The sequence below is a fragment of the Vidua macroura genome, chromosome 20, assembly GCF_024509145.1.
Source record: "Vidua macroura isolate BioBank_ID:100142 chromosome 20, ASM2450914v1, whole genome shotgun sequence".
NCBI lineage: Eukaryota > Metazoa > Chordata > Aves > Passeriformes > Viduidae > Vidua > Vidua macroura.
The window spans coordinates 3,087,078-3,114,715 of NC_071590.1; the positions used below are offsets into that span (position 1 = coordinate 3,087,078).

A 27,638-nucleotide genomic window follows, 5' to 3' on the forward strand; every position below is an offset into this window, starting at 1 on the left:
AATTTCCATGGCAAAGGAATATAATAAATAGCAACAAATTAAGCAGGATGAAGAGAGGAAGTTCATGATAGGCGTAAATGTTATGAGAAATTAACTCTTCATAACTGTTTTTAGAATAGCAAATCAGCCAGTATAAACTTGCAGTGGTGTTAAATCACTCATGGTGATTTGATGCTTGGGAGATGAGTGAGGCTGGCTGGTAGCTTGGTGTTGCATTGATCTTATTTGATGGGATTGTTCCAGCCCAGTGAATCACAAGCTCTGGTTTACCCCCGTGTCCCAGTTCTGGCCAGGACAGGGTTAATTTTTGCAGTAGGGAGGAGAGGGGCATGGTCAGCACCTGGAGGGTCTGGCAGCAGTGCTGGGCTCTGTGTGGTGACTAAATTGCAGGTGAAGCATTCACCTCCCTTGTACCCTATTATTAATATTGTTGCTGTTACTGTTTGTTTCCTTACTTCACTACTGTTTTCAGTAATTTTTTCTTATCTTAGCCCCTGATCTTTACCTTTTGTATCTCCAATTCTTCTCTCCAGCCCCCTGCAGTATTGGGGGGAGGTGTGAGCAAGCAGGGCATGGTTTGGAGTGATTCAGTGGGAACACTAAATTGGGGAATGCCATTCCTAAAATACAGCACCCCACCTCCACAATGGCCTAATCCTCTTCTCATTTGTGACAAAATTCTTGTTCTCCATATGTACAATAAAGTTACTAAGAATGTATCCTTTCTTACCTTTGTATTATCCTGCAGGAGCTGTTCTGATTGAGTTTGCAGTAGGGAACAGGGAGAGACTCACAACTTTTGGTCCCTTGTGTCAGACAGGACTTTCCCTGTTGAATTCACCCAGAGCACAGATCTGCAGAAAACATATGGGAGTGGGGAAATTCTGATCTTGCAGGGCAGTGAACCTTTCTCACTGTAAAAAGCAGTAGGGTTTTTTATCTGGACACTGCTTAGATACTGCCCTGCTGGGACTGCCATGTGTGCCAGCACAGTGTCAAATATGAGCAAGATGGGGCTAGCAGAAAACCTGAAGTGCCTGCTCCTGGCATATCTGAGGGGAAAAGTGAATAGGTGAGCACTTGATAATATAATAGGCGTTGTTCTGAAGCACCAGTATCTTTAGAAATGCCACAATATATGCCTTATTTTCCTCTTCTTTTGGAAGCTGACTGGTGGACAATTGGATCTATTGGGAGATCAAGACAATGATTCTCAGTGTGGAGGCGAAATCTGGCACTACACTGAGGTACAATAGAGCATTATGATTTCTATTTTAAAATGCAGTAGTTAAATTTTAAAGCCATAACTGAATATACTTGTAAATGCTTACTGCATCTACTGCCATTATCTCTTCTCCCCTTCTTGTTTTTTTTTTTTTTTTTTTTTTTTTTTGCCCATTGCTCTGCTTTTTGCACACAAGTGCAAAATTCTCCCTGCAGGCTTTTTTTCAGCACATACAGCTGTGAGTCAGCCTGCACATCAATCTTCTCTTACCTAGGAAATACTTCAACTCATGTAGATCTGTTCCTTCCATCAAGAGAGTCATCCTCTTCATAGACCTTCAGGTCATTTAAAAGAAATATATATCTTCAAGCACTTTTCCTGAATCTGCACTGCAAATTGAATACTCCCTCTAGGAATTATTTGGTAAACAATAAAAGCAGAGCTGTGAACATGGAAATGCTCATGGGTGTTCAAGCACAGGAATGGGTTAATTGTTCCACGGGGACATATTACCATTTGCTCTCTCCCCTCCTTGCTCTTTCCATAACATTTTCTTTTTTTGGTGTGATACAAGAATTAGGGCTGTTGAACCAGACTTGGTTCTAGTTGAATACAAACAAGAAGCAATTTTCTCCACATACGCACAGAAATTGGCATCCTGGTTTTGATTTGTGGAGTAATGCTTCAGGACCCTTCTCCACACCTGTGAAGTCTAGCTGAGCTGCTTCATTTAAAAAGGGCTTTTTTTCATTTTTTAAATAGCATGTGATTACATAAAAACTTCATCTGTTTTTAGATACATCAGCATCAAGGGAGTAATTTGATAATCAGAAAACCATACAAATCTGATAGCATGGCACAACAGCAGATTGCTGTTGTTTGGTGGAAGTGCAGTGGGGAGCGTTGCTTTCACTGCTGCTCCTTCAATTCTGTGCCAGCAATTTCTAAGTCGTTGGGACAAGATGGAAGCTGTCTGAACACACAAGGGAATGTGAATAAAATGCCAGCAGTCTCTGTGATTAACTGGATATCTTTGTACTTGGTTCTTGTTTAATAATACACCAAGGCTGTGCTTCTCTTGCTTTTTCTCTGTGTGTTGAAATTGTCTGATGCCTAAAATATGACCCTTTATGTGTAATCTTGCTTTTGTGTTTGTAACAGGAGTTAGGTTGGTGACAGTATTTGGTCCAAACTGTGGGCTTCTGACCTATGTCTCACCTTTTATTTCTTTTTCTAGCAGCTGAGGCAATTGATATTATGTAAGTTAGTAATAATATTTGAAGCATGCCTGGAAATATCTGATAAGTAGCTTCCTTCTTTTGATAAAAGAATGAGGCAGAGAAAAGCAGAGCTTAGTGTAAAGTTTATTAAATGGCAGAGCACGTTTAATCTTCCCACCCCACAAATTGAAGCCAGAATCCAGCATTTGTAATCACCAGTGTCCCCACAGCATCACTAAAGACTGATTTGTCTTTGCCACAGCAGATTGGTTTTTTCTTTCTCAGATGGACATAATGGGTTGTTTGTTCTTTCTCCTTGGACAGCTGAATAATATGTGCACGAACCCACCTACCTCTGTGCTCCAAAGTCATGGAAAGCAGCAAGTTGCACAGCTACCCTTTGTGACAGTATTGTAGCGTGCTCTAAGTGCTAATATTCATTAATATGCACTGGAAACAACTGCTTGTGTTTGAAATTAAGTATTGTACAGCTTCCAGTTAAATGACAGCTGAACATAAAGAAGTTGCATTTTGAGGGACAGGTATGTGAACACTTAGAGCATGTACATGAGCTCTCATATGCCCACTGTTGAACACTTCTCTCCTTAGCACTTTCCCCGTATCTTGCCTTCAGTGCACTTCATTTTATTGAACTTTTAAGGATGACTGAGAACTTCAAGAGAACCAAATTAAAATCTTGAATAGATAGGTTGTCAGAAATTACTACCTGAGTTGTAGTAGTAGCAGCAGAACCAATAATGTGTTACTGCAAATGGCACATATTTTATGTTTTCTGGCTTTTCTCCACTATTTTAGTGCTTTGCCACTTCTATTGGTGGTATCATCAATTATCATCTGAAAAATAAAATAAACTGGCTCATTTACTGATGCTGGGTGAAAGACTTGCCTGTGCAAGACTTGCAGTGCTTCCCCACAACTGGTAAGCTCAGAGGTACCTGAGTTGTTGATGTGTTTTTTTTTTTTTTCACTTGGATTTCTCACTGGAAAAAATGGATGGCAGACAGCAGACAGCCCAAAATACTGCATTGAATGCATGTTGAAGCCATAAGCTGCATGTAGGAGTCCCAAGTCCCAGTGCTGCCATTTCCATTAGATTTCTTGCAGGTCAAGATCCAGGGTCATCCTGGCAGTGTGAATGACCATGAGGATCTACATGCACACTTCTACTCCTGTGGGTGCTTTAGTTTTCACTCCAGCTTTCTTGGGCATTTCATGGAAGAAATTGAACGTAGTAATTTGCCTGATCCTGTGCTTGAGAGATAAAAGCCTTTCCAGTCATAGACATAAAGCTGGGGAGAAATGCAGGAGCAAGTGCTGCATTCTTATTTTGTGAGGTGTTTTCTTTGAGTAGAGGAGCTGACCTTTCCCAAGGGAACAAAGCTGCCCTTCACATTTACCCCTTGAGAACAAGAGCTCTCACACACACTAAAGCATCTTATCCCTTTCTTGACCCTTTTTGCCCTCACTAAAGTCACAGGACTTTGTTCCAGAGAACTCAGCACCTGTATGTGCAGTTACTTTCCCACACTTGAGGTTCTGCTTTATAAGTTTTGGACTTGATGTCAAAATCTGACGGTGTGTAGGAGAGAGATGAGTCAGGATAATGTCTCCTTTTAGTCCTCAAAACCCATCTTTGGAGGACTAGTGTTGGTGAAACTGCTGTGAGACTCTATTTTTCTCTGAGGTACACAGCTTAAAAGATAAAGCTTAAAAGATAAGTGAAACCTGAAATAAATGTGCGTTGTTGCATTGGGCAGTAAAAGAGAATGCTGGCCTCTGTTGACAGAGCAGACTGATCTTACAGCACCTGTGTGATCCAAGCATGTCCCTTACTAAGCAAAAACATTTTCTCTTCTTTGAGGTTCCTTGTCCCTATTGTCTCCTTTTATTGTGGGGTTTTTCTGTACAAATACCTTAGAAAAAAGCCTTTGTATGCTGTAAGCTGTGTGAGTTCTGTCCTCTCCAAAGCCAGCAGAGTAGCAGGATAAACCAGCGAGACTGATTTGGCTGATTTCTCATGATCAATTGTACATGTAATTCCTAAAGGCTTGAATTCACAATACTGCCTAGAAGTGGTGCAGATTCCCTTCCTTTGGAATCTGGGTTTTACTAAATGGCTGATTGGATACAAAGGTTGCAAGACTAGTAAAAGCAGGAAAATTCTAAATCTTGCAGTAGTTTGACTGATCTTTGTAGTGGTGCAGATGTGAATTTACATAGATAGTTGTAAATAGTGTTTATCTAAGAAGTAAATTCTTTTCTTGTGAAGATGAGTGAAATGTTCCTTACCGGTTCTTACCTACTCTGGGGTGGAATTGCTCATGATGAACATGAGTGCTGAGGGAAAACTAAAAGCACTAAATTCAGTCATGTCTTTAAATAAATTAAAAACCAAAACTGTTAGTCAGCTTCGTAACTTATATTTAGCATGACATTTAGTCCATCTTGAATATATCAGAAACCAATGCAGAGGAATGAATAAGAAACCATAGCACAAATTAGTGCAGGACGACATTGTTCCATGTGTAACATGAAAGCGTTTGGCACCATGAGCTCATTTTGATCTCACTTGTGTCTTCTGCCTCCTACCAGCTTAGAAAAGAGCTGAAGCTGTGCCTTAATGAGATTATCTCAACATGAATGATCTGTGGTTTACTCAGAGTTTATCAAATGTATTTAACTTTCATGAAAGCAAGGATTGGTTAGATGAAGTTTCCCTCACCTACTGCTTCTGCTCAGTGATTCACTGGGTCTAGAAATTATAACAGCTCCAGTGAAATCCCTTCTCATCTTCCTGAGGAAGAGATCCCGTGGTACAGTAGCATCTTGGTTGGAAAACAGAAGCTCCCTGTGCTTACAGGGTTAGACTTGGCACCCAGGTACGAAGGAGCTCAGTTCATTTTGGTTACCCATATGGGTTTTGAGAGGCACTGAAGTGCCTGACTCCTTTTCCACTTCTCTTGAGGCAGGGGGTGCTTTGGTAACCTCACAGTAATCAGACTACCTTTGAAAGTTGGGCTGCTGAATTTTAGTGTGGAAGTTGGCTGGTAAGTAATAGTGGAGAGGTCCTGCCATCAGCGAGACAGAAGCAGCAGCTCTAAGTTGATTTCCCCCTTACATCAATGACTAAGATATACCATCCCCCAGTCTGATTTCTAGGAGGTTCTCCTCAAACCTTGTTTGCTTGGTGCCTTACAGCTAATACACAGTGCTGAAACCTGAAATTAGTTCAGCTGTGTCAGGGCTAACAGATGGCCATTTCCTAGGAGAAGATAGTGAACACTGTGTACAGGTTTTGCAGTGTGGTGAAAATCCAGGTTAACAGAAACAGCCAAAAGTGAAGGCTGAATTATATGAGACTCCTGAGTCATCAGCTATGGATGCAGAAGATCCTGCTACGCTTTTGTTGTGATGCTGCTAAGTAGCATTTCCAGTCCTCTGGGCAAAGACATCAAAGGATAGTGAAGATAAAAACAGACCACTGTTGACTTTGAGAAAAATGTTCTAATTATACAGGCAGATGTTGAAGTAACTGAAAATTTTAGGACTGCTTTAATGAAAGTTTGGCAGTCCTCAACCTCCAAAACCTCATACCCAGGCTTGCTTTCTTTCCTCCAAAATCATAGAGCTGGCTTTGAGTGCCCCTGGTTCTTAGCAGAGGAAAGTTTTCCAAAATGAATGAGGAGCTCTGGGAGCAAAGCAAGGCCTGCTGTGACCTGGCAGGGCAGGAGGGTTGGCCAAGCCATGTCCTTTGCCAGAGATGCCCCTCAGTCATGGCAGTCTCTTTCTCACATGGATGTCTGGGGTCCTGATATATGGGCTGCTGTGTTTGGGTCAGGTCTCATTCTCTTCTAGGGTGGTCCCTAACTCATGCTCTGTAATAGCTCTCTTCCACCAGTACGGCCATCCATGGCTGGTGACACTCGCTGTTGGGTTTTCCAGCTTCTTCAGACAATTAATATAAAGAAATACCACAGGTTTATGTGGGATTTCTAAACCAGGCAGGATTCTGGCTCACAAAGCCTGTCCAGGCTGTACTTCTCTGTTGAAAATGAACAGCCAAACTAGTAAAGCTGGTTTGCTCTTGCTTTTTCTTGTAGTGACATTCTCTGGAGTCTAGCATGGTGTGAGCTCTGAGATCTCCTGTGGTTAGGACATGCCTCTTGTGGATTCTTGACAGGCTGGAGAGATGGGCCAAGTCCAACAACACAAAGTTGAATAAGTGCCAAGTCCTGCATTTTGTTCACAATAACCCCCTGCAATGCTCTAGGCTGGGGACGGTGTGGCTGGACAGTGCTCAGGCAGAAAGGGACCTGGGGGTACTGGGCAACAGCTGACTGAACATGAGCCAGCAGTGTGCCCTGGTGGCCAAGAAGGCCAATGGCTCCTGGCCTGGATCAGGAATGGTGTGGCCAGCAGGAGCAGGGAGGTCATTCTGCCCCTGCACTTGGCACTGCTGAGGTCCCACCTCGAGTGCTGTGTCCAGGCCTGGCCCCTCAGTTTGGGAAGGACGTTGAGACGCTCGAGCGCGTCCAGAGGAGGCAACGAGGCTGGAGAGGGGCTGGGAACACAAACCCTGTGAGGAACGGCTGAGGGAGCTGGGGGTGTTCAGCCTGGAGAAAAGGAGACTCAGAGGTGACCTTATCACTCTACAGCTCCTGAAAGGTGGCTGTGCTCAGGTGGGGTTGGTCTCTTCTCCCAGGCAACCACTGACAGAAGGAGCAGACACAGTCTCAAGCTGCACCAGGGGAAGTTTAGGTTGGACATCTGGAAAAAATTCTGTATTGAAAGAGTGATTGGGTGCTGGAATTGTCTGCCCAAGGGTGGTGGAGTCACCATCCCTGGATGTGTTTAAAAAAAGCCTGGACGAGGCACGCAGTGCCATGGTTTAGTTGATGAGGAGGCGTTAGGTCATGGGTTGGACTTGGTGATCTCAAAGGTCTTTTCCAACCTAGTTTCTTCTGTGATTCTTTGCTATCTAATAAGGTTTGTGCTCTCATTATGGCCTTTTCCCCACAGCTTTAGCAGACAGGCTTTCCTCTTTTATTTAGCACCCATTTTAGTGAACCTTATTTGAATTTAGTACCTTTGAAATCTGCAACTCTGACACTTAATGGAAATTAGGCAATAGGTCAAAAACTTACATGGAAAGAACAAGCAGCATAGTGTGTTTGCGTTAAAATTGCCTTCCACTTTAAAACTAGGCCCAAAATAGGGGATCTGTTAGCACTTCTTTCTCAAATCTTCCATGCCCTGTCTTTGCAAGAGTGTTCATCTCTTCCCTGCTTCACTACTTGCTGAGCAATTGAACTGCAAAAAAAAAAAAAAAAAAAAAACAACAAGTAGTCTTTTCATCTTAATAATATCTTAGTTTCTTCAGTAGGTCACTGCTCCTCTTCCACTCCAGGCAGCTTCAGTGACTCATTGCTCAGCCCAGCTCCCTGGCTCAGAGCCAGTTTGCCACTCTCAGCAGTTGCCACATCACTGGAGGAACACCTTGGTGTATGACCCTGGATCATGCTTCAGCTGCTAGAGTACACTGACAATTTCTCCAAATTCCTTCTGGACATCCAAACAATTGAGGTTAACCAGGGGAATATAGTTCTAGGGAAGAGGGAAATTAAAAATTCACATTCCCAAAGCATTCCTGTCATTGTGCCAGATCAGCAGGAGACAGGAGTGCATAGACATTCCTATCACTCTTGTCTCTGCTCCATCATGGGCCAGACTCTTGACTCCACACTCATAAGGAACAGCACCTAAATCCATGGGTGAAATTGCAGCTTATGGTGCAAAATGCTCTTTGGACAATTTGACTGCTTTATACGTCAGAGGATCATTCTGCAATTCATGGGACTGCTTCTTCTAGCAGTGGAGCAAAAAGGCAAAGAACTTACTGGCAAACAAATAATGGTAACTTCCCTCTCTTGAATTTATTCAGTTCTTTGAGGTACAAATGTATTCTTGAGGGCCAGAGAAATCAGTCATTCTGCATTAGGAAGTTTGGTTGATGTCTTTAGCAGGCCCTTATGAAGCTCTGTGTAAGTGGTTTTAGAAACAACTTAGAGGGGAAAATAGGATGTGGTTTAACACAGAAGCACTTAATTATGTTTTTGTGTTACTACTTAAAATTTTAATTGTAAATATGTGAAAATACTTTACTTCATCCCTCCAAAAACACCCCTGGTGTGACATTCATCACTGCCATACTACTGTGACTTGTACTACACCTGAATTTTAATCACTTTATTGTTATGTTCCAATTTGATATCTCTCTTAGTGTCACAAGATCAGATGTGTGTAATTATGGAACAGGATCCTGCTGAGGTTTACAGGTAGTGCGTGCCCCAAGAATGTTGTGTCTGAGCTGTGTGTTGGCTCACCTTCCTTACAGCCTTCATCATCTGGGCAACTTCCCATCCCCACAGGGAGTGTGGTGAGGAAGGAAGGGCTGTTCAGCAGAGCTTAAGCAGTGGGAGAAGGTGCATCAGAGTGGGGCCAGACTAGGATTTTGTGTTGAGATACTCTGCATCAAGAATAATAGCAAACACTTGAGATTCGGACTAAGATGGACAATACTGGAGTCTGAGGTCTTGTCTGTGATAATGCACTGGAATAACCAAGGAGACTCTCAGCTTGGCCAATGGGCACACTGTCATAGTCCAGTGAAGCTTTTTAGCTCCTAACCTTCCAGTGAGATTTGAATCTTGGCACTGAGTGAAGGAGACCTTGTGCAATAACCCCTGGATTTCCTACTACCTTGTCTTTTCCTCCCCCTCTTGATCTAAGAGCTTTGAAGATCAGAGGGTCATTTATGATTGTTTTCTGGTTTTTGAGCAGCTTTCACCCCCTTACTCCTTGTTCAAAACCCCCCATGTTGTTTATTTACTGATATATACCAGCAGGAAATAAAAATGGTGACTTAGCAGAACAAAGCCTGCAGACTGTATCTCCAAACATAAGCTTGACAATAAAGCCTTGGACTCAGCAAAACAGAAGTTGTCTATACTGAAAGAAGAGATCCTGTCTTTCCCAGGGTGTCCTGCACTCTCTGTTCCCCCTGACAGTCAAGTCCTGGTTTCAGACAGTTTTGGTACAAATCCTCCAACTGCTCTCTCAAGTGCAAACAGCTCAAGCAGCAGTTGTTTGCAGAAACTTCCTGGAACTGCTGCTGGAGACTCTGGTTTCTGGAAGTGAGATCCTGCTGGAGACCCGTGCACCATGTCAGACCAAATTAGGTGTAGATCCCTAGTTATGCTTCAATAGTCTTATTCATATCCATCCTCTCTACAGGACTGAATCTTATTATTCAGGTCATTATTTTCTTTGCCAGCTTTTCTGCTATTGCTGGATTGATCTGTGGATGAAGCTGGCAGGGTACTGTGATCCTGCTGTCCTGTGGGCCTGTGCTTTTCTCTCCTCACTGCTCTCTCCCTGCAGTGAGTGTGCACGCAATACCTGGTGGCTTTGTTTCTGTTGTTTTGTCCTGTGAAAAAAGCCAAATGTTTGCTTGAAAGCAAAGTCTCATATATTGCTGAATGCTGTGCTCCCTTTATCCTCAGCACAGTTTAAAAATATTCTTTAACTGTTATAAACTGTTTATTCTATCAGAGAACTTACCAGAAGAGCAGTAAATGTTAAGACCTGTCTGGGCTGTGTGAGGCCAGAGTGAATATCTACTTTTGTGCTCTGTTCTCTAAAGATGAGGTGCAACAAAACCTGATATTGATACTGTCCTTTTTTAGAAAGTGCTTTGAGGTCTTGTGAAAAGCAGCCAACAGAAGCCAGGTGGAATTGTGCCGAAGAGTCTTTTCACCTGCCTGTCAGGTCCACTCACAGCCTAGCTAAAGAATTTGTGTTCTTTAGTTCTCATTTCATCTGTTATTGTCTTAATTCAACATTTTACTTAGTTTTGTATGTTTTTCTAGGGTATTCAAGTGGTTTCTGTGCCATAAATATATTTTTAAGACAGAACTTTCTGAGAGTGAGACAGGGAGAACTCACTGAGAGAAGCCCTGTGGAGAAGGACTTGGGTGGATGAAAAGCTGGGCGTGAGCCACCGACGTTCAGATGCAGCCCAGAAAGCCAACCATATCCTAGGCTGAATCAAGAAAGTGGACAACAGGTCAGGGATTCTCCCCCTCTCATGTGAGTACTTGGAGTGCTGTGGCCAGGCCTGGGCATATGGAGTTGTTGGAGAGGGTCCAGAGGAGGTCAGGGAGATGCTCCAAGGGCTGGAGCCCCTCTGCTCTGGAGCCAGGCTGGCAGAGCTAGAGGTGCTCACCTGGAGAGGAGAAGGCTTCAGGGAGAGCTCAGAGCCCCTTCCAGTGCCTCAAGTGGAATACCTCTTACAAAAAAGATAATTTTTTACATGGGCAGATAGGGATAGGACAAGAGGGACTGGTTTTAAATTAAAAGAGGAGAGATTTGAAGGTCTCTTCCAAGCCAAACCATTCTGTCATTCTGTGCTGCTAATCACTGGTATTTGCTGGCCCTGGAGATGGGAGAATTGTACTAAGTGAGTCAGGCTATGAGTTTGCACTTTGCATTGTGCCTTGCACTACCCGAAGTCCAGGACTGCATCTCACTTGAAGTTTTGTCATTTATTCTGATTATGGTTTGTCAGTAAAACAAACTTTTCAGTGGAGTCTTTATGAAGCATTAAATAAAATTTAGGGTATTCACCCAGATGAATCAATAAATAAGTTTTTTTCCTATGATCATGATTTGATGGGTTTTGAAAAAACAATGACAGAAAGGACTCCTATAGGCAAGGAATGAGGACCCTGGTCTGTACCTGTAGAGTGTTTCAATTCCTGACTTCAGTGGAAACAGATTGTTAACATACTTAACCATATCCCTCAGTTCACAGGGCAGTATTTTTCCTTAAATCTATATATTCTTAAAATTTACACAGGTCTTTATCCTGGAATCCTATATTGGTAAAATAATTCAGTTTAAAAGTACAGAACTGAGGTGACAGAAGAACCTTTTACATTATAGACTCAGCTTACTGAAGTTTTGACTTGTTTTCTTTCCGAGCTGGACACTGTTGATGTTGAACACTTGAGCTCTTGGATGCCTGAGCTGGTTGCATTTTTCCACAGCAGGGGAACATCCCCTTCAGAGCTTTTCAGCCCAGGCACTGTGGCAGGAGCACGCAGGTGTCACAGTGCTAGATGTGTCATGACTCTTTTTTGAGTCATCTGATAATTTCAGCTTCTTTATTGATGAAAATTAAAAGCAACATCTGACAGCATATTTTCTGTTGTGTCCACTTGCCCCCTTGCTGGTTGGAAGGAAAAATGAAGTCAGAGCATTTCCAGCCATAGAAACGGGTGTTGGCATTGCCCAGCATTACCCTTATTTGGTTTTGGTGGGCCTCAACATAGCTGCACACAGAGGAAAATCCAAGAACTTGTTAAGTTCTCATACTTTGGAGGTGTCTTTTGATGATACAGCCGTATATTGTTCTGAGAGTATTTGTTCTTCCCCAAACCTTTACAAAAGGAAGATTGTGTAGTTTTGTTGTAGTTTTTTAATCCTAGCTATTGATTTCACAATTTTAATTTTCTATAAATCTTTGACAGCTGTTATTTTGTTACTTTAATTTTCTCAATCTATTTTAATACTTACTTTAATGCCTGCACAGCATTTGGTGAGGACAGGGCATAAGTACATGATCATAACCTGCTGGGCCTTCGCAAGGCCTGGTCATTTTGCAGTCTTTGGCTGTTTCCAGAGAATGTGTTTAGGGACTCTATTGGTTACTGAAGCATCTCTTCTTCCCTTTTCTCATTCTCGCCTTCTCTGTGGTAATGCAGGTAATGCAGTAAGACATAAAATTAAATGGGGATTAGAATTTCATGAGAAGTGGTATTTTAAATGCAGCTGCACTTGATTCATTTATGCTTTAAAGGAAGGAGCATAAGGCAAGAGAAAATCTGCTAATTAAAGTAGTAAAATCTACTAGGGGCATGGCATTTCCTTTAACTTCCAAAATACCTATCCATTCGAAGACAAGTGGAAGTAGATGTTGTCTGTTCCCTCGGGGTTTCACTTCGAACTATCTTAGTTTCATGCTACCTCTGTTTGTGGAAAGGTTGTCCGAGCGTTATAAATGCATTGGATTGGTTCCCATAGATTTGAAATGCTTCTTTACAACATAAGCTGACCACTGCAATTTAGGTGCTTTTTAGTTTGACTAAGATGACAGCTAGTACTGACTACTGGTAGTTGGAACCATAAAGTGTTACTGAAATGCTGACGTTTTTTCCTGATACAGTTCTGTCATGGCCCTCTTCCTCGGCACAATTCATCTTGTGTCTTGGTTTGAAAGACAGGTGTCTGCTAAGGAAGGCAGGAACTTCCCTTGGAATGGAGAATATGACTCCCTTTCCTCTGAATTATTATAACTTTGAAATTAAGGAGCTTTCAGGCAGAGATACAGGAAAAGGAATAAGAGTTTTTTACTAGTAGTAAAGAACTACTAGTTCTACTAGAACAACAACAACGGAAGCAACAACAAACAAACAAACAAAACAAAAAAAGAAAAACAAAAAACTTAACCAAAACCAAAAAGCAGAAAACCCAATAAAATCTCTGCCTTGCTCTTTAAGTACTTCCCCTTGCTGCAGTTCCGGGCGCGGCCGCCAGGGGCGCTGCTGGCTCCCGGCGGGCAGGGCGGGGGCAGTGCTGCCCCGCGCCGGCAGGGGGCGCTGTGGCGCGGGCTCGGCCTCATCTCCCTCACGGCAACAATGGCGGGCACAGCCTGTGGGGTGGCATGGAGGAGGGACTTCCTTTATGAACCCTCGGGGGCAGCCGAGCCTGGTACCCCCTCGGAACAGCAAAAGGAGGTGTAGCAGGAACCTTGGAGCAGCAAGGTGGAAAGGCAGGGAGGAGCAATATCCCGGGGTGGTGGATGATGTGACAGAAATTCCGCAGCTGTAGCTGTAACCGCCTGCAGTCCCGGCAGGCAGGGAGTGTGGGGGACGGTGTTCAAAAAACCCTGGAGCAGAAGCAGAGGCACAGCAGGGCTGGGCAGCAGCAGCCCGGCTCCCGAACAGGGCCGGGAGAGGCTCCCTGGGAGGGGAAGGGGCTCGGGGATCCCGGGGTTTCCCTGAGGCACCCCAGCAGATGGTGAAAGTCCCTTTTTTAGTGAGGCAGGGTGTTGATAAGGTCCCAGTGCAACGGCCTCTCTTACGAGCAGAGCTGCACTCAGGGTAGAAGAAAGGCAGAAGACAGAACCCCGCAGTGGTGGGGAACTCTCCCCACAGCAACCGCAGCCTGTCTCTCCTGTGAATGCTGAAAGAACAAGAGCCAGCAGCTACCCCAGCCTCTTTTTTCCCAGCCCAATTCTCCCAGTATCTCTGAAGGAGAGAAACTCTCAGGTAAGAGTGCAGCCAGGTGCCCTCCTCCCCTGAGCTTGGCAACTTCATTTGTCTCTCCTACGTACCGGTCATTATTGTCTCTTAGCAAGAAAAATGGGAGAAAATTCCCTAAGAGAAAGAAACAAAAGGAAAACTCCTAAACCCCAACATCTTCTTTGAAAAAACAGCTGTTTTCTAGCCACCAAGCAAACCGAACAGCCTTAGGAAGCATGTTCCTAAAGCACACTTCTGTGTGATTTGCTCTCTAGAAAGGTCTACGTTCTTTGTGCTGGGTGCTGCACAGAGAGCACGGGAATTCTTGTGCTGAAACTCCAAAAGGATCAAAAGCCAAATATGAAGGCACTGGAACCACTTACATCAGCCAGCACACATATCCCAAATGTCAGAACATGGCCTGGGAATGGGTAACTCCCTTAACTTCTGGAGACTTTTGGAGCATTGATTTGAGGCCCTGATTTGAGCTGCTTTTGAGCTCATGTGACATCTCTCACACTGGTGGTTCTGCAGGGGTCTGAGCCAGACCCAACAAAGCTCAGTCCTATGGAGTGACTGGTGTGTTCTTCAGAGCGGGGGAGCAACAAGAAACATCTGGGGAATGGTGCTGGCCACGACACTGATTTTGACCCAAACAGTGACCCACTCTGCATTATCATTTATGACATATATACTTCTGCAGGAGCTCTGGCTTTTGTTTTGGGTGTTGATTTGGCAGCTGGATTTTAGGAACAATATTCCAAAACTGCAAAATTCCATCTGAGCCATGTAACACTGACTTGCTGAATAATTTCCCATGTTTTCCTTGGGTCTGGTAGGCCTGGGAAGAAGTTTTATGCTTCTGCCTTTACTCTGGGCTTTTCCTTTGCAGTGTGAAGAGACCAATTTGCAAAGAGTATTTTGGAAGAGCATTGTTAAAAATAATACCATCTGACATTTTCAAGGCTGAAATGTTGTGGATAGTCAGTATTGACTGACTTTAAAAACCTTAAAATTCTTAAAATGCATTTTCCACTTTGCTTTTGTATATAGGGATCTTTAGCCAGAAAAAAAAAAAAAAAAAAAAAAAGAATTGGCACAAGAGGAGCTTCCTTTTACTTCATTAACAAAGGAAGCAAATGAAGCTTCCTTTTGGTGCCTCTGGGAGTTGTAGATTTGGTTAACTACGGGTTTATGGAAAGCTGGGTACAGGCACATTTACAACACTATTTTGTACATAATATGAGCTAGAGTATGCAGAAATACTGAACATCACTGGGCTGGGCAGTATGCATCTTGAGCAGGACCCAAAAGCAGAGCCTAGGAGAATGAGAACAGTCAGAGGTTGCTTTTGCTGTAAAGGTGTCCTTAGTCGTACAGAAAGCTGAAACTTCTCTCTGAACTTAAAGGAAAGTTGCTGAAACTCTGTTTTTAATCTTTTTATTCAGGCTCCTAAATTGTTAATGTGCATTAAATTTGGGGTCGACATGCAGCCTCACAGCATTCGTCCTCAGATTGATGTGGGGTGTGGACCTGCTTGCAAGTAGAAGCTCTTTGAGAATGATGAGGCCTGAAATGTGCTTCTCCTGCCTCTCCATTCCCATGGAGTATGGCTTGCTGAACCTCCTCCTCCTCCCCCTTTAATTCCCCCGACACACATGTTCTCAATTACTGCCTGCATTGAAGCTGCAAACATTTCTTGTGCATCTAACTTTCTATACTGAGCACTAGAAATACATTTTAGCAATTTGTGGGATGTCCCATGCTGGGAAAATTGTGGTTATGGTTCCTGTAGGAAAACAAGTTCGTTGTAGTCCACAACAGATTTTCTGTTTCTTCATCCTTCTTTTGCATCTTGGAGCAATATTGTAAGAACCTCTTACCCCCAGTGCATTGAGCATGGGTTGCTCCCATCTTTGAAATAAAAAGCATATGCTCTGCAGTCTGTATTTTTCATTGCTGTCCACAAAATAATCATTGGCTTTTGGCTGATCACAATAATAGCTACTATGAACTCCAAATATATGAGTTTGGATGTACAGCAGCATGACATTTGATGAAAACTCAGTTGTATTGTTGTGTTGGTAGGATTTAAAAGTCAATATTCTGCAGCAGAGGGCAATAAAGCAGTGATAGTATAATGCCTGATTTGGAAGGGAAAAGGAAATGGGAGTTAATCTTTTTCTCAGTGTGTTCATTGTTCTGATAGGATAATCCTTCAGGATCCAGGTGGTATCATGTGTTCACAAGCCTTTGTTGTACGTTAAATCATACTTTATTTTCAGCTGTAAACCTTAGGACCCACACCCACATCTGTAATGTGTTTCTCAGTTTAGATTTTGGGTTGCAGAAGAGAATTTTGTGGTTAAAGAAAAATGTGGTGTTGTACTCCACCTCTCTCTTGTGCTGAAAATTAGTTCAACTCTGACAGTGATCAGGGGATATTGTTACTGCTGTACAGACAAAGTTTTTAAAGCAGTTACCTTCTGTTTAAATAAATGATGGGCTTGTTCAAATGGAAAAAATTACTCTTGCATCTCATGTGTGACTAAGTTGACTCACAATAGAGGGGCCTCTGAGAATGCTGGCAGACAGGGATAGCAAAGAGAGAAGAGGAAAAGGTGTGTCTGGATCGATTAGTTAATTGTTAGATAATAAATGAATACTCTTTGCCACTGCACACAAACTAAACCTCTTTTTCATTTACTGCTCCAACTTCCCCTTCAGAGATTTGATGACAGCATTCTCTTCCAAAGCAAAGAGCTCTTGCCATTTTGATGTAAACACTCATTGACCTCCTGTGGAGATTTGAAAAATTGCTTTCCTGTCATTAACAATGATAAATCTGTAAACAATATTGTTAAAGATGCTGGGGGGGGTGGGCATCAAACAAAGAGGATCAGATTAAAGGACTTTAAGAAGTGATGTACACTTTTACAGTTATCCTCTGAGAAGGAAATTGGTACAAGCAACACTGTACACAGTATGTCAAATGTACTTTCATGAAAATTATTTTTATAATTTTTGATGAAATTTAGGGATTTAGAGGTTTTTGCTATTGCTCTGCTGCCTGTCCTGGGGTGATGTTGCACCAACTGAAACACTACTGTTTCTGATATGTTGCTTAAAAAAATGCTGGAGGAACAACAGCAATAAAGCATGAGCAAAGTGCCTGAGATGCTCATTTAATTCCCATTAGCACAATAAATGTGAATATGATGAGGTTTGTTTTGGTTTTATATCCCCATGCTTCTCCACAGGGATGGTTTAGATCTGTATCAGAAATGGAAGCTGAGTCATAGGCTGGCCAGGAAGACCAGAATGGAGCAAGGCATTTGATCTGAGTTTCTGGAACTAACAATGTAACTCTGGCAATTTTGGAGTGAGGTGTTTTTTGTTGGCAGTCTGTTGTTTTTTTTAAAGAGGATAGGAGTCTTGCCTCAATGCCCAATCTGTAATCCAAAACCCTTGCAATCTGTATTAGCAGACTGGAATAATTCCTGATGTAATTTATGGATTTACTTAAAAGAAAACTTTCCTACCTGGCCATGTAGGCTTGGGTCAGTAGCAATGGCCATAACCCCCCCTGCTTGCCCAGGGCACTGTGCCTGCCTGCCTCAGCACTGGCACAAAGGTGCTCCCACCCCAGCAGGCACAGAGGCTGGAACAGAACCAGTTGCAGGGATCTGGCTTAGCAACAGACAGCCTGTCCTGCAGCTGTCCTCACATAGCTGGCTGTAATGACTGGAGGAACGTGTTATCTAAGGTAACTTTATCTTTTGGATATTGCTGTTATAGGTAGCTCTCCTGTCTGTTGTGTCTGAGGGCTGTGACATTGTTCACGCTTTAAGTGTCTTCATCCCCTCTCGCAGTTATTTATTCCTAAATAAATTTTTCTGGAGGAGGAGAATGGAAAAAGCTTTTAAATACAGGGTTTATGTTCTCAGAGAAGAATGTGCTGAGAGGCCTTGTGAACAGTTTTCTGTTCTCCCCCAAGTGCTCTGGGCTAAGAGGATGTCTCTTTGTCCTTCCTGCAGGTTAATAGTTATTATGGTTCCCACTAATGGTTTTATAGTAGGTCAGTGTAGCATAGGCAGCACCTGAGCAGTGCTAAGGATGGCCATGGCTGGTCCATGTTTAAGGCTCTTGCTATCCCTTGATGCTGGCAATGGTGTGCTGCTTTGCTTCCTGAAGAGACTCGTGTCCTGCTGTAGATGATATGTGCATCTGCATTTTCTCTTGTGCTATGGTTCACCTTCTGCCTAAGCTTGCCTTAAATTCACTTCATCCTAATATTGAGGTACGAAGTATTTCATTTTCACATAAAAAGCAGCAGATTATTTTCTTTCCGGTCTCCTGGCTTTGTGGAGCTGCACAGCACCCTGATAGTGTTCTGCAGCTCTGCACTGCCCTGGCAGAAGCTGCAGAAATGTCTCCAGTGGGGAAGTCCTCAGAGGCAGTAGGAGGGGTGATGTTGCTTCTGATCCTCTTGAAGTGACCTCCAGTTCATATTTACAAGAGGTGAGCATGGCCAGAACTAGAGGGACCCTGCCTCCAGCCAGGTGGAGGAAAGGGACCATCAGATCTCCTGGACAGTGTGGATCCATGGCACATCAGAGCCACAAGCACATAAGGCTTAAGTTGGCACTGCTGCACAGTGTACCCCAATTCCATCAAGTTATGTAGGGGCAGAATCCAGCTCCATTTCTGCAGTGACAGGAGGATCCCAACAGCTGACTGTGCTGGAAGCTGAAGTGAGCCTGACTGGAAATGAATGGCAAAACCAGCCCACTGTGCCTGGCCCAGAGAGCCCGTGTATCCTTGGCATAGATGGCCTCAGGAGAGGGTATTTCAAGGACCCAAAAGGGTATTGTTGGGCTTTTGGGAGAACTGCTGTGGAGACAGAGGAAATCAGGCAGCTGAATACCTTGCCTGGTCTCTCAGAGAACCCTTCTGCATTAGAACTGCTGAGTGTGGAAGAGCAACAGGTAGTGATTGCTACCACACCAGTGCCCTGACAGCAACACTGCACCAGCCAGGACTGTGGGACCCCATCCATGGGATGAGGAGAACTGGAGAGCCAGGGAGTGCTCAGCAGGAGTTGCCCACCCTTTAATAGTCCTCTGTGTCATTAACAGCACAGGTGTCCTTTACTGCTTTCCAAATACGTCTCACAAGATGTTGCATTGAATCTTCCTCTTGTCATTATTTAAAAACTGCAAAAAGGACTACCAAGAATTAGATGATTAGCATGTGTCTTATTCTGTAATAAGAATATATATTGTCATGATAACCTACAGAGTAAAGTGTACAAATCCCTCCTCATCTCAAATAGGAAGACAGCCTGGAACAAGTCCCAACAAATTCTGTCTCTCATATTCACAGAGATGAACTTGCTGCTGCTTCTAAATTTCTATTCAGTTCAACTGCTTCCTTGCAAACTTCTGTGTTACTTCCAGACTTTGCATTTGACTGCCTTGAATGGCATTTGGCCATGGTTTCCTACATGTGGGGAGACCAGCTGCCCACGTGCTTCTGGAATGAATCTTTTCCATAGGGCAAGCAGTTTTGTAACACTTCACCCTGCTGAGACAACAATTAAGCAGTTTCTTTATAAATAAGGAGGTAGGACTTGTGGTCTTCCTTAAAGACCATTGTCTGTACTGAATTTCCAAATGACCCACAGCAGTATTCCCAGAAACTTGTGCTCTGTGTGTGACCCAGAACAAACAGAAGTCACATTCATCCCCGTATTACCACTCTTGTGATCTCAGCAAACCTAGAAGTCCAAATGTCTGGAGGAGACACTTCTGGTGTGGACCTGCAAGCACAGCCAAGCACTCCACTTTCCTGCTCCCTTCTCCCATGGAGACTGGAGTACTGTTTGCAAACTGAAATGATGCTGTTGCTGCATCCCATAGGCACTTTCCTGCTCTGTGCAAGCTTGAGTATTTCTTCCATACACAGTGTAAGCTTTGCAGTTTCAAAGATCTAATCTAATAATAGATTGGTCTACATTTGTGGCATTGCCAGAAAAAGGCATATGTTGTCAGGCAGTCGAAGTCAGCAACAGTGCTTAAGTGGAAATGTGCTTAAACACTGAGAAGGCAGAAATCCAAAATCCTTCTAAGGTTTGGCTATTAGGAAACTAAAAATACTGTCTTCCTACATATAGGGTTTCCACATGTACTTAGAGAAATACTGTTTGTCTGATGTCTCAAAATTATTAAAGGGCAATTCTTTTCCTTTCTTGGCTTTGGTGTGATAATAGAAGATGCTGTTGGCATTCAGCTTATCAAAGACTGGTTTAAGAGGAAATAGAAATTATTGAAATAACTTGAATGGAAGAGGCATGTGTAGAGAGAGATGACATTGAGTTCCTTTTTCCTATCACACAAAGTTTGCAATTCCAATTTTTCATGTTTAGATTTCCTCTGGGAAAAGAATGCATCATTGGCTTGAACTAAGTGAATGTATATTGCAAGAACTCCTGGTCTTCTCTGTGCTGGGGAAAGACTTCGCTCTAAAATTCAGATGGCCCTGTGGCCCTGACCTTTTACAGAACTTAACTGAGTTGGGGATTGGGCTTTGAGGTGGTATATGGAGATGTGAGGTTTTGACATGGGTTCTGAGGCAGCAATTATGGGATTTCATGTGTACATATCCCTTAAATATCAGCATATTTAGATGTGTGCCCAGAAACTGGCATCTGTCACAATCATTCTTCTTCTGCTGAGGTCAGTGTGTGCACACAGACACATATTACTGTTCTAGTAAAAAATTCTTCCATAAATGCCATCACAGATCAGGAAAGGTTAGGTTTTTAATATTAATGTTTTCTCCTTTAGGACCTTTAGTTTCCCCCTACTCAGTATGCATGTGACTCAGTCAGGCAGTAGTAGCAAAGAGTTTTATTTCAGTGACTTCTCTAGGGAATTCATCCACTGTAACAAACACTTCTGCCTCCTGGAACCCACCTGAAGCAATATCCCAGAAGTCCTTTTTGCCCAGCTTGTATTACCTCTTGCACTGGTAGCAATCTCGTGCAGTTTAGAAGTGATGCTAAAAAAATTGAACTGCTGCTCTTTCCTGCTTCTTTTGGCACTATTCCTGGAGAGAGTTGAGTTGGTAAATGTGGCTGTCACAGCAGCTATTACCAATGACACAAAATAATTAAGTTGTGGTTTCTATTGTGGTGGGGCCATGTCTGTATTTTGTAATGATATGTCTCTGCTAGGAGGGAGTGTTATGCTTGATTGTTGTGATGGATGCTTCCAGGAAAACAGGACAGGTCTCTAAAGGCAGGTTGTCTGATACTTTCCATGTCCATGAAATCCTGTTGGTTACATGGCAGACCACTAATTGAACTGTGTGTTGTTTCCTCTCAGTTTTCTGATGAGGTGATGAGGAGGGCAGCATCCATCTCATTTTTCTCCCTGTTGCTTTTGGAGGGGATAGCTGCTATGTTTGTTCTTTTCAGCCAGTCAAAAGAATGCTGAAGCCAGGTTTTCATCTGATTCTTTATGAAGTGAATGCTTTCATTTTTTTGATGTCTTGAGCCACCAGTATGGGGTTCCAGACTTTCAGAAGTCTTGAAGACTTTTGGACACAGATGCTCAGCAGTGCTGAGAAGCTCTGGTAGTCCCTGGTTCTTGAATCCTGCTGAACTGTGCTTCATGCAGAAATTACACTGTGAAGATGCTGTGAAATTTGGGAGCCTGGAGAACAATATCTCTTTTTCTAGTATTTAAAATATTTTCTGTAGGTTGTCTCAGATAAATTTGAGAGTATTGTAGTGTAACTGTGAAATCCTGCTCTTTGGTTCTTAGAGACACATGCTCTTCCGGCTGCACCCAATTTAGAAGGAAAAATTTCTCCTGGTCTTAGGCAACAAACACAGTTAGTCTTCTCCTGGAGGGTCCAGGAGCACTGTGGGTGTTGAGGATGCTGGCCAGCACTGTGCTGATGCTCTGCTGAAGATGAACATGAGCTTGCAAAATGTCACGCTAACCTTCCTGCTATTGCTAGGGACCAGCTAGATAGAAGCTGGGGTTTTTTTAGTAGATGTTGATGTACATATGTTGGTGTGTCAGGGGAAAAAAAAACCTTTTCAGCTATATGTGATGTTAAGCCTTAAGGCTGAAGCTTTTTTTTGTTTGTATGTCTGCAGTGGAAGAATCCCATGTCATATTTGATTTGTATCTCCTGCTAGAGGTGACATTGTGTTAAATGGTGAACGAGCTGGGGCTGCTGCACTGCACATGGCCTGTGATGTCAGAAGATGGAACAGAACAGAGGCCACAGGGGATCAGGCAGGGGGAAAGCTCAGCTTTGTGTCCATTGGCTTGATGGCTGCTACCACTCTTCTTCACCAGGAGCACTCCAGGAAGGGGAGAGGACCAGCACAGGAAATGGGGCTGCTGTCTGCTGGTGGTAAAAGCCTCTGAAGGAGTAAGAAGAGATACTGGGGCTTGGTTGAGAGGTTAGATGTCCAACCTTGATAAGGCAAGAAACTTCAGTGGGCAAAAAGGTGTATGTGTGAACCATAGAAATGCTTTTGGAGGGTGCTGGAATGAGCAGTCAGTGAGCAAAGTTTTTTTGCTCTGTGTCAGTGCAACACAGCAGGTCCTGGATGTGATGTGAACCCTTAAGGGATATGGTATTTAAGAAAAGTAACTAAGAACTAAGTAATAAAAATAATAAGGGTTTTACCAGCTTCATTGTGCATAGGCAGGCAGCAGGGAATATGGGTCACACAGTATGAGCTACCCAGAAATAAAATCCAGGTCTGTTAATGCCTCGGGCCTCTCCATAAACATCAGACTGTGACTCTTTCCTTCAGCACAGCTTGGATGGGAAAGGTTGTAGACGAGGCTCTGCTCAGTGCAGGTGCTAATCATGTTCTCCTGCTGTTTGCCTTTGCCAGGTGCAAGTTCTTCAGCCTCACAGAAACCCCTGAGGATTACACCATCATTGTGGATGAAGAGGGCTTCCTAGGTAAGTGTCAGCACGTGCCACTTCAGTATCCAGCATGGGGTGGATGAGGAAAACGTGTCATCTCACTGAGACTGTAAACCAAAATGTTTGTAAAACAAGTCTGTTTGTAAGTGCTGGTAGTACAGCTCTGAAAGGTGCTTTGATCACTTAAGCACACTGTCTCTGCTGGTATGCTGAGCAAGGCAATTCAGACATGGAATATGAATATATTTGAATGCTGGGAGAGGATCACACACAAGTCTTAAAGAGTAGTTTAAGCAGGTTTGAAAAAGCAAAACCCTCTGCGTATGATTGCATTAAAATGAGCTGGCCTGTGTTCCCAAGCCTCCATAAGTACACCACATCTTGTATTTCCAGCTTCTGTCAACCTCTGTCTTTGAAAGGAGCACTTGTTTGCATCATCCCTACAGCCTGCACAATGCTGTGGAGCTGTGATTGAGCTCCTTTGGCTCATCTCTGTAAGCCGTGATTTATCCCCCTTTCTCCCTGTACTGTGTGCCATCTTTACCTGGGGTGGCTGAAGGGGTCAAAGGTGGAGTTGGTCGTGTGTCACAGAAGGTGGTTGGCATGTGCTTGAGAGCTGCAGATTCTTGGCATTGTGCAAGAGCTGATGTAGAGAATGGTTTGGCTTTGTAGATGGAAATAATTTGTAATAACCGTTATCATGTGTGGAGGTTTTGTTTGTAATGATGCTATTGAGGTGAGGGAATAAGGAAGTGTTGGGCAGCTGTTATTATTTTTGTTCAGTTACTCTTTCTGTGTTTGGAATTCAGTGTCTACACATTTTGAAGTCAGAGACAATTCATTAAAATATGAAAAAAGAGGATTTCATTCTTGAATAGGAATTAACTCTTGAGAACTTTCTTGTGTCACTGTAATTTTTACTACTATTGGTAGTATCAGCTTTTTTGTTATCAGTGGCAAGTGAGGAAAATCAATTCTAATTTGATTTTGCCATGATAGTAGGATGCAGAGCCTCCCTATAACAGCTTCATTTTAAGTGAAGGGTCACTAAAGGAGGAGAAAGTTTCTGGGTTATTTTCCAAGGGGCACAGCACGTGGCACAGCAAGAAACCCACAGATTCTGATTCTTAGGAGGGAGTCTGTGTCACTGAACCTGGAGGTGGGATGTGCCGGGGGGATGCTCATCTCCAGCATCGTTTCTGTGTCTGACATCCATGGCACTCGTTTCCCTGCCCGGTTGGCATGACACAGATTTTTCTACTCAGTCACTGGTGTCAAGCTGAATTGCAACCACCCCTGTAAGAGTCTCCAGCAGCCACAGTGCTGTTTATCTCTCTGGAAGTTACACTGGCTTGAAGCAAAGGTGAGCTCAAGCAATGGTCTTGCTCATCCGTACTGTTGTACTGTGCACCGTTGGTTGTGCTCAGAGCAAATCCCAGGTCTGCCACAACCACTGTCCTCAAGAGGCTGCATGTCCCAGGTTATCTCTGTGAACCAGGCAGTGCTGCTGCAATTCAAAGCAGCAGTCCTCTCTGGATCTTCTGCTACCTTGGCTCTCTCTGCCACCTCAGCTTGGTGCTGAAAGTCACAGTGCCCACGTACCTTCCTGTGGCTGTGGTTTGGGCTCAGAACATCCCTGTTTTTTTTCAAATACACCATGTGCAGCTGGGTTGCTAAAGCAGGGCTTTGCAGGAGACAAGATCAACTTCCAGGCAGTGCATGGGAAGGAGGGAGTATGCTAAGGCCATCCTCTGCTACAGCGTGGTGTGGAAGCCAGGTGCAAAACCCAACCTAGCAGTAGTGTCACAGAGCTGCTGGCTTCATCACCTTTTCTGTGCTTTCCCTTGTAAGTGATGATCTGCTGGTGAGACCTGTATACACCACATCCTGCTAACTCTCCTGCCCCAGCCCCCATGTCCTTCGGGTTTGTGTCCAGCCCATGGTCTTCTTTCTGAATTGTCACCACTACATCCAAAGCTTCATCTCAGGGTTAGCCATGTGTGCAGTTCCATCCCTGCTCCTCAATTCACTGTGGTGTAAGTTTTTCATAGTCTGGAGAAGTCCAGGAGAAGTGACAGTTTAGCTAGAAATGTCTCAGCAAGAGAAAGTTCATTTTTCCATTGTATAGCCTGTAATCAGCACATGGGCTTGAACAGAATCAAAATCTCCGAGTTGCAGCATCCCACCTTCTTGCAAAACAGCACCAATTATGTCTGCCTCAAGTGCATCAGCTGCCTCTTGTCCTGAGTAGTGAAGTGCCAAATTCAGCTCAAGAATTACAGGGTAGATCTGCACCTTTGATGAGCAGTTCAGATAGCAAGTCCAACACTAAATGACTTCCTTTTTCTTTCCAGGTAACTTTTTTCTTGCAGTGCTTATCAAACTCAAGTAATTCTCTGAAGGAGAGGTTTTTCTGTGTGGGAAATGAGAACCTTTCTTTCGCAGGCACCTGTATGAATTTTTGCTACAGCAGCAATGAGAAGGTTCTGTCAGCTGGCATCTTCCACGTTAGCCAGGCCCTTTCTCCTGCACATCACAAATACCACTGATGGGAATAGAGCAGGCTGAAGAAATACCAGCACTTTCATCAGTCCTTGAGGTTAACACTTAAAACATACTGGCATGCAGTAATCATTCTTAACTATTTTGTCAAAAAATAATCCCTAGGCTTGTTCCACTGAGAGCAGCAAGCTGGGCTGATAAAGCAGTCGTTCTTTCTTCTCCCCAGAAAATGTCCGCAGTGCAAAGCTGTAACCTGCTTAAGCATTCATTGTGCTGAAAGGGAATGGCTACAGCCTAATTCTTGGCTTTAATTCCCTGGTGGTGAGGTGGGGATTATATTTGCACAGAACTTTATTTGTTCCAGTGGCTGTTTCTTGGGCTTTGGCCTTCTAATGAGAAAGAATTTTATTTAGCAAATAACCCAGGGAACTGTGCACAGAAAGCTCTTTTCCTGGCTGATACTGAGAAGAGCTAGGAGAAGTTTGACCATGGGCCCTCCTGCATGAAGACAAATATGCCTAATATGGCTAGTAACTTCTCTAAGGCCAGAAATCCATTCATTGACATATTTTCTTGGAGGAGATTCTTAGTCTTAGCTCATACTTCACAATAAATTGTCCAGTACATTAAACATAATGGAACTGTTTGAACTAACTCAGCTAGTTACAGTGGCAGAAAAAAAATTCATTCTAATAAGAAAAGGATAAAAATGAAAAAAAAACATCTTGCTGGCAGTGTTTTGTTTAGATAACCATCATCTTCAGACAACCCTGTCTGAGCTTGGATTCAGGACCATCACATACTTTAGTACCACATTGAGTTCCTATTTCAATAACATCAAAATGGTAAATTGCTTTCAGTGTCCTCTCTCTTTTCCTGTATATAAGCTGGGTGAGAAAACAGCTTATAAATAAGTCCAAGCACAGAACCCACCTAGCTAGGAGCAATCTTTATTCAAAGTTACAGGGGGAAGCAAGCTAATAATTGCATCTGGTTTTCTGAATATTCCTTCAATAACTATTTTTAATTTAGTTTTTGATTGCCCTCTGACTAGGCCTTTGTATCTGAGGCACAGTGGCATAAGTTGCTTGCTGACATTTATAGTGTTAGATTCCTCCTCCAGACAGCCAGGAGTGCCTGTGGTTGCTAGGCAGAACATGTTTTTCTCTACTAAACACTTGTACAATCAGTGTCTTCTGATCTCTGTATTGGCTAGACTCTGCTTTCTCTGGAGTTTTTAGGTTTATAAGTAATGTGGTATTAATGACCTAAATTCAAAATAAAATGTGGGGATTTGACTATTGCCTTATTAGAAATACATGCTTGGCTAGGGAGGCTTTTCCTGAAATGCATCTCTGCTGATATTGATCAATAAACATTTTGGGGGTCTGTGATTACGTGGGATTTCTGCCCTCTCCCAAGAGGCAGTAGGGTTTGGTGGTTCAAGCTTTTTGGGGAAGGGAGGAAAATTACAAATATATAATATTCCAAGGGCTGCTTTGCGTCACATGGGGAAAGGAGCACTTCTTAGAGCCTGTATGTGAGTGGGTTTGCAAATTTTGAGAGCATATATTATTCCTTATGTTTGTAACCTGCCACATAAAGTCTTTTGGTTCAGTTTCTCTGCTCACTCCTATTTAAAGAAGTACTGCATAAATAATACATATTTTTCACTGTTTCCTCCAGCAGATGGGTGTGTATTGATATCTATTTTTGTTTCACAGCCTGTGGTGAGAAAGCCAAGACTTCCCTTCCTGAACCACTTGACTGGCCATGATTTCTTCCTTTAAATTTATTACATCTTGGCTTCTTCCTAGTACTTTGCTAAGTCCAAGATAAATGAGCAGATAGATACCAGGGCTCATTTTTATCAACCCTTCTCATAAATGCAGGACCTACAAAGCTTTTCTGACTGAAACAATGGAACAATTAATTGAAATTTTAGGTTGTTCTCTGAGATCAGGATGTAACTCAACAGAAAAGTAGCAGCCCTCCTTTTTTTTTTTTTTTTTTTTTTCCACTAGAGAGCATTTGACCATCTGCTTGTTCTTCCACTGGTGCATTTCTGTTTTTTTCTGAAGGGTAGACTTGAGGGGAGAGGGTGACTTGCCTTGTTTGTACTGCAGTGAGGAGACACACCAGAGTGCTAAATGTACAAGGAAGGGCCAAGGCTGAACACATGCTCTAAGACCTTTTGAAGCATTTATATGTTATAAGTGCTGGTAAGACTGTGATTTCTCATCTTTCCCTACTTTTAAAATGAATTTTATATGGAGAACTTTGTGAGAGATGGGTAAGTGCTGTTGCCCCCATCATAGGCTGAGAAGTGAAGCACAAGGAAAGCTG

General features: G+C 43.1%; 1 protein-coding gene across 1 annotated transcript in view; it reads left to right on the top strand.

Moving 5' to 3' along the window:
* CASTOR2 (cytosolic arginine sensor for mTORC1 subunit 2) overlaps positions 1 to 27,638 on the top strand; it is a 117,372-nt gene that overhangs the window by 38,253 nt on the left and 51,481 nt on the right. Inside the window, exon 2 of the mRNA XM_053995709.1 lies at positions 22,756 to 22,826. Within this exon, the coding sequence (XP_053851684.1) occupies positions 22,756 to 22,826 (71 nt within the window). The remainder of the gene's footprint in view (positions 1 to 22,755; positions 22,827 to 27,638) is intronic.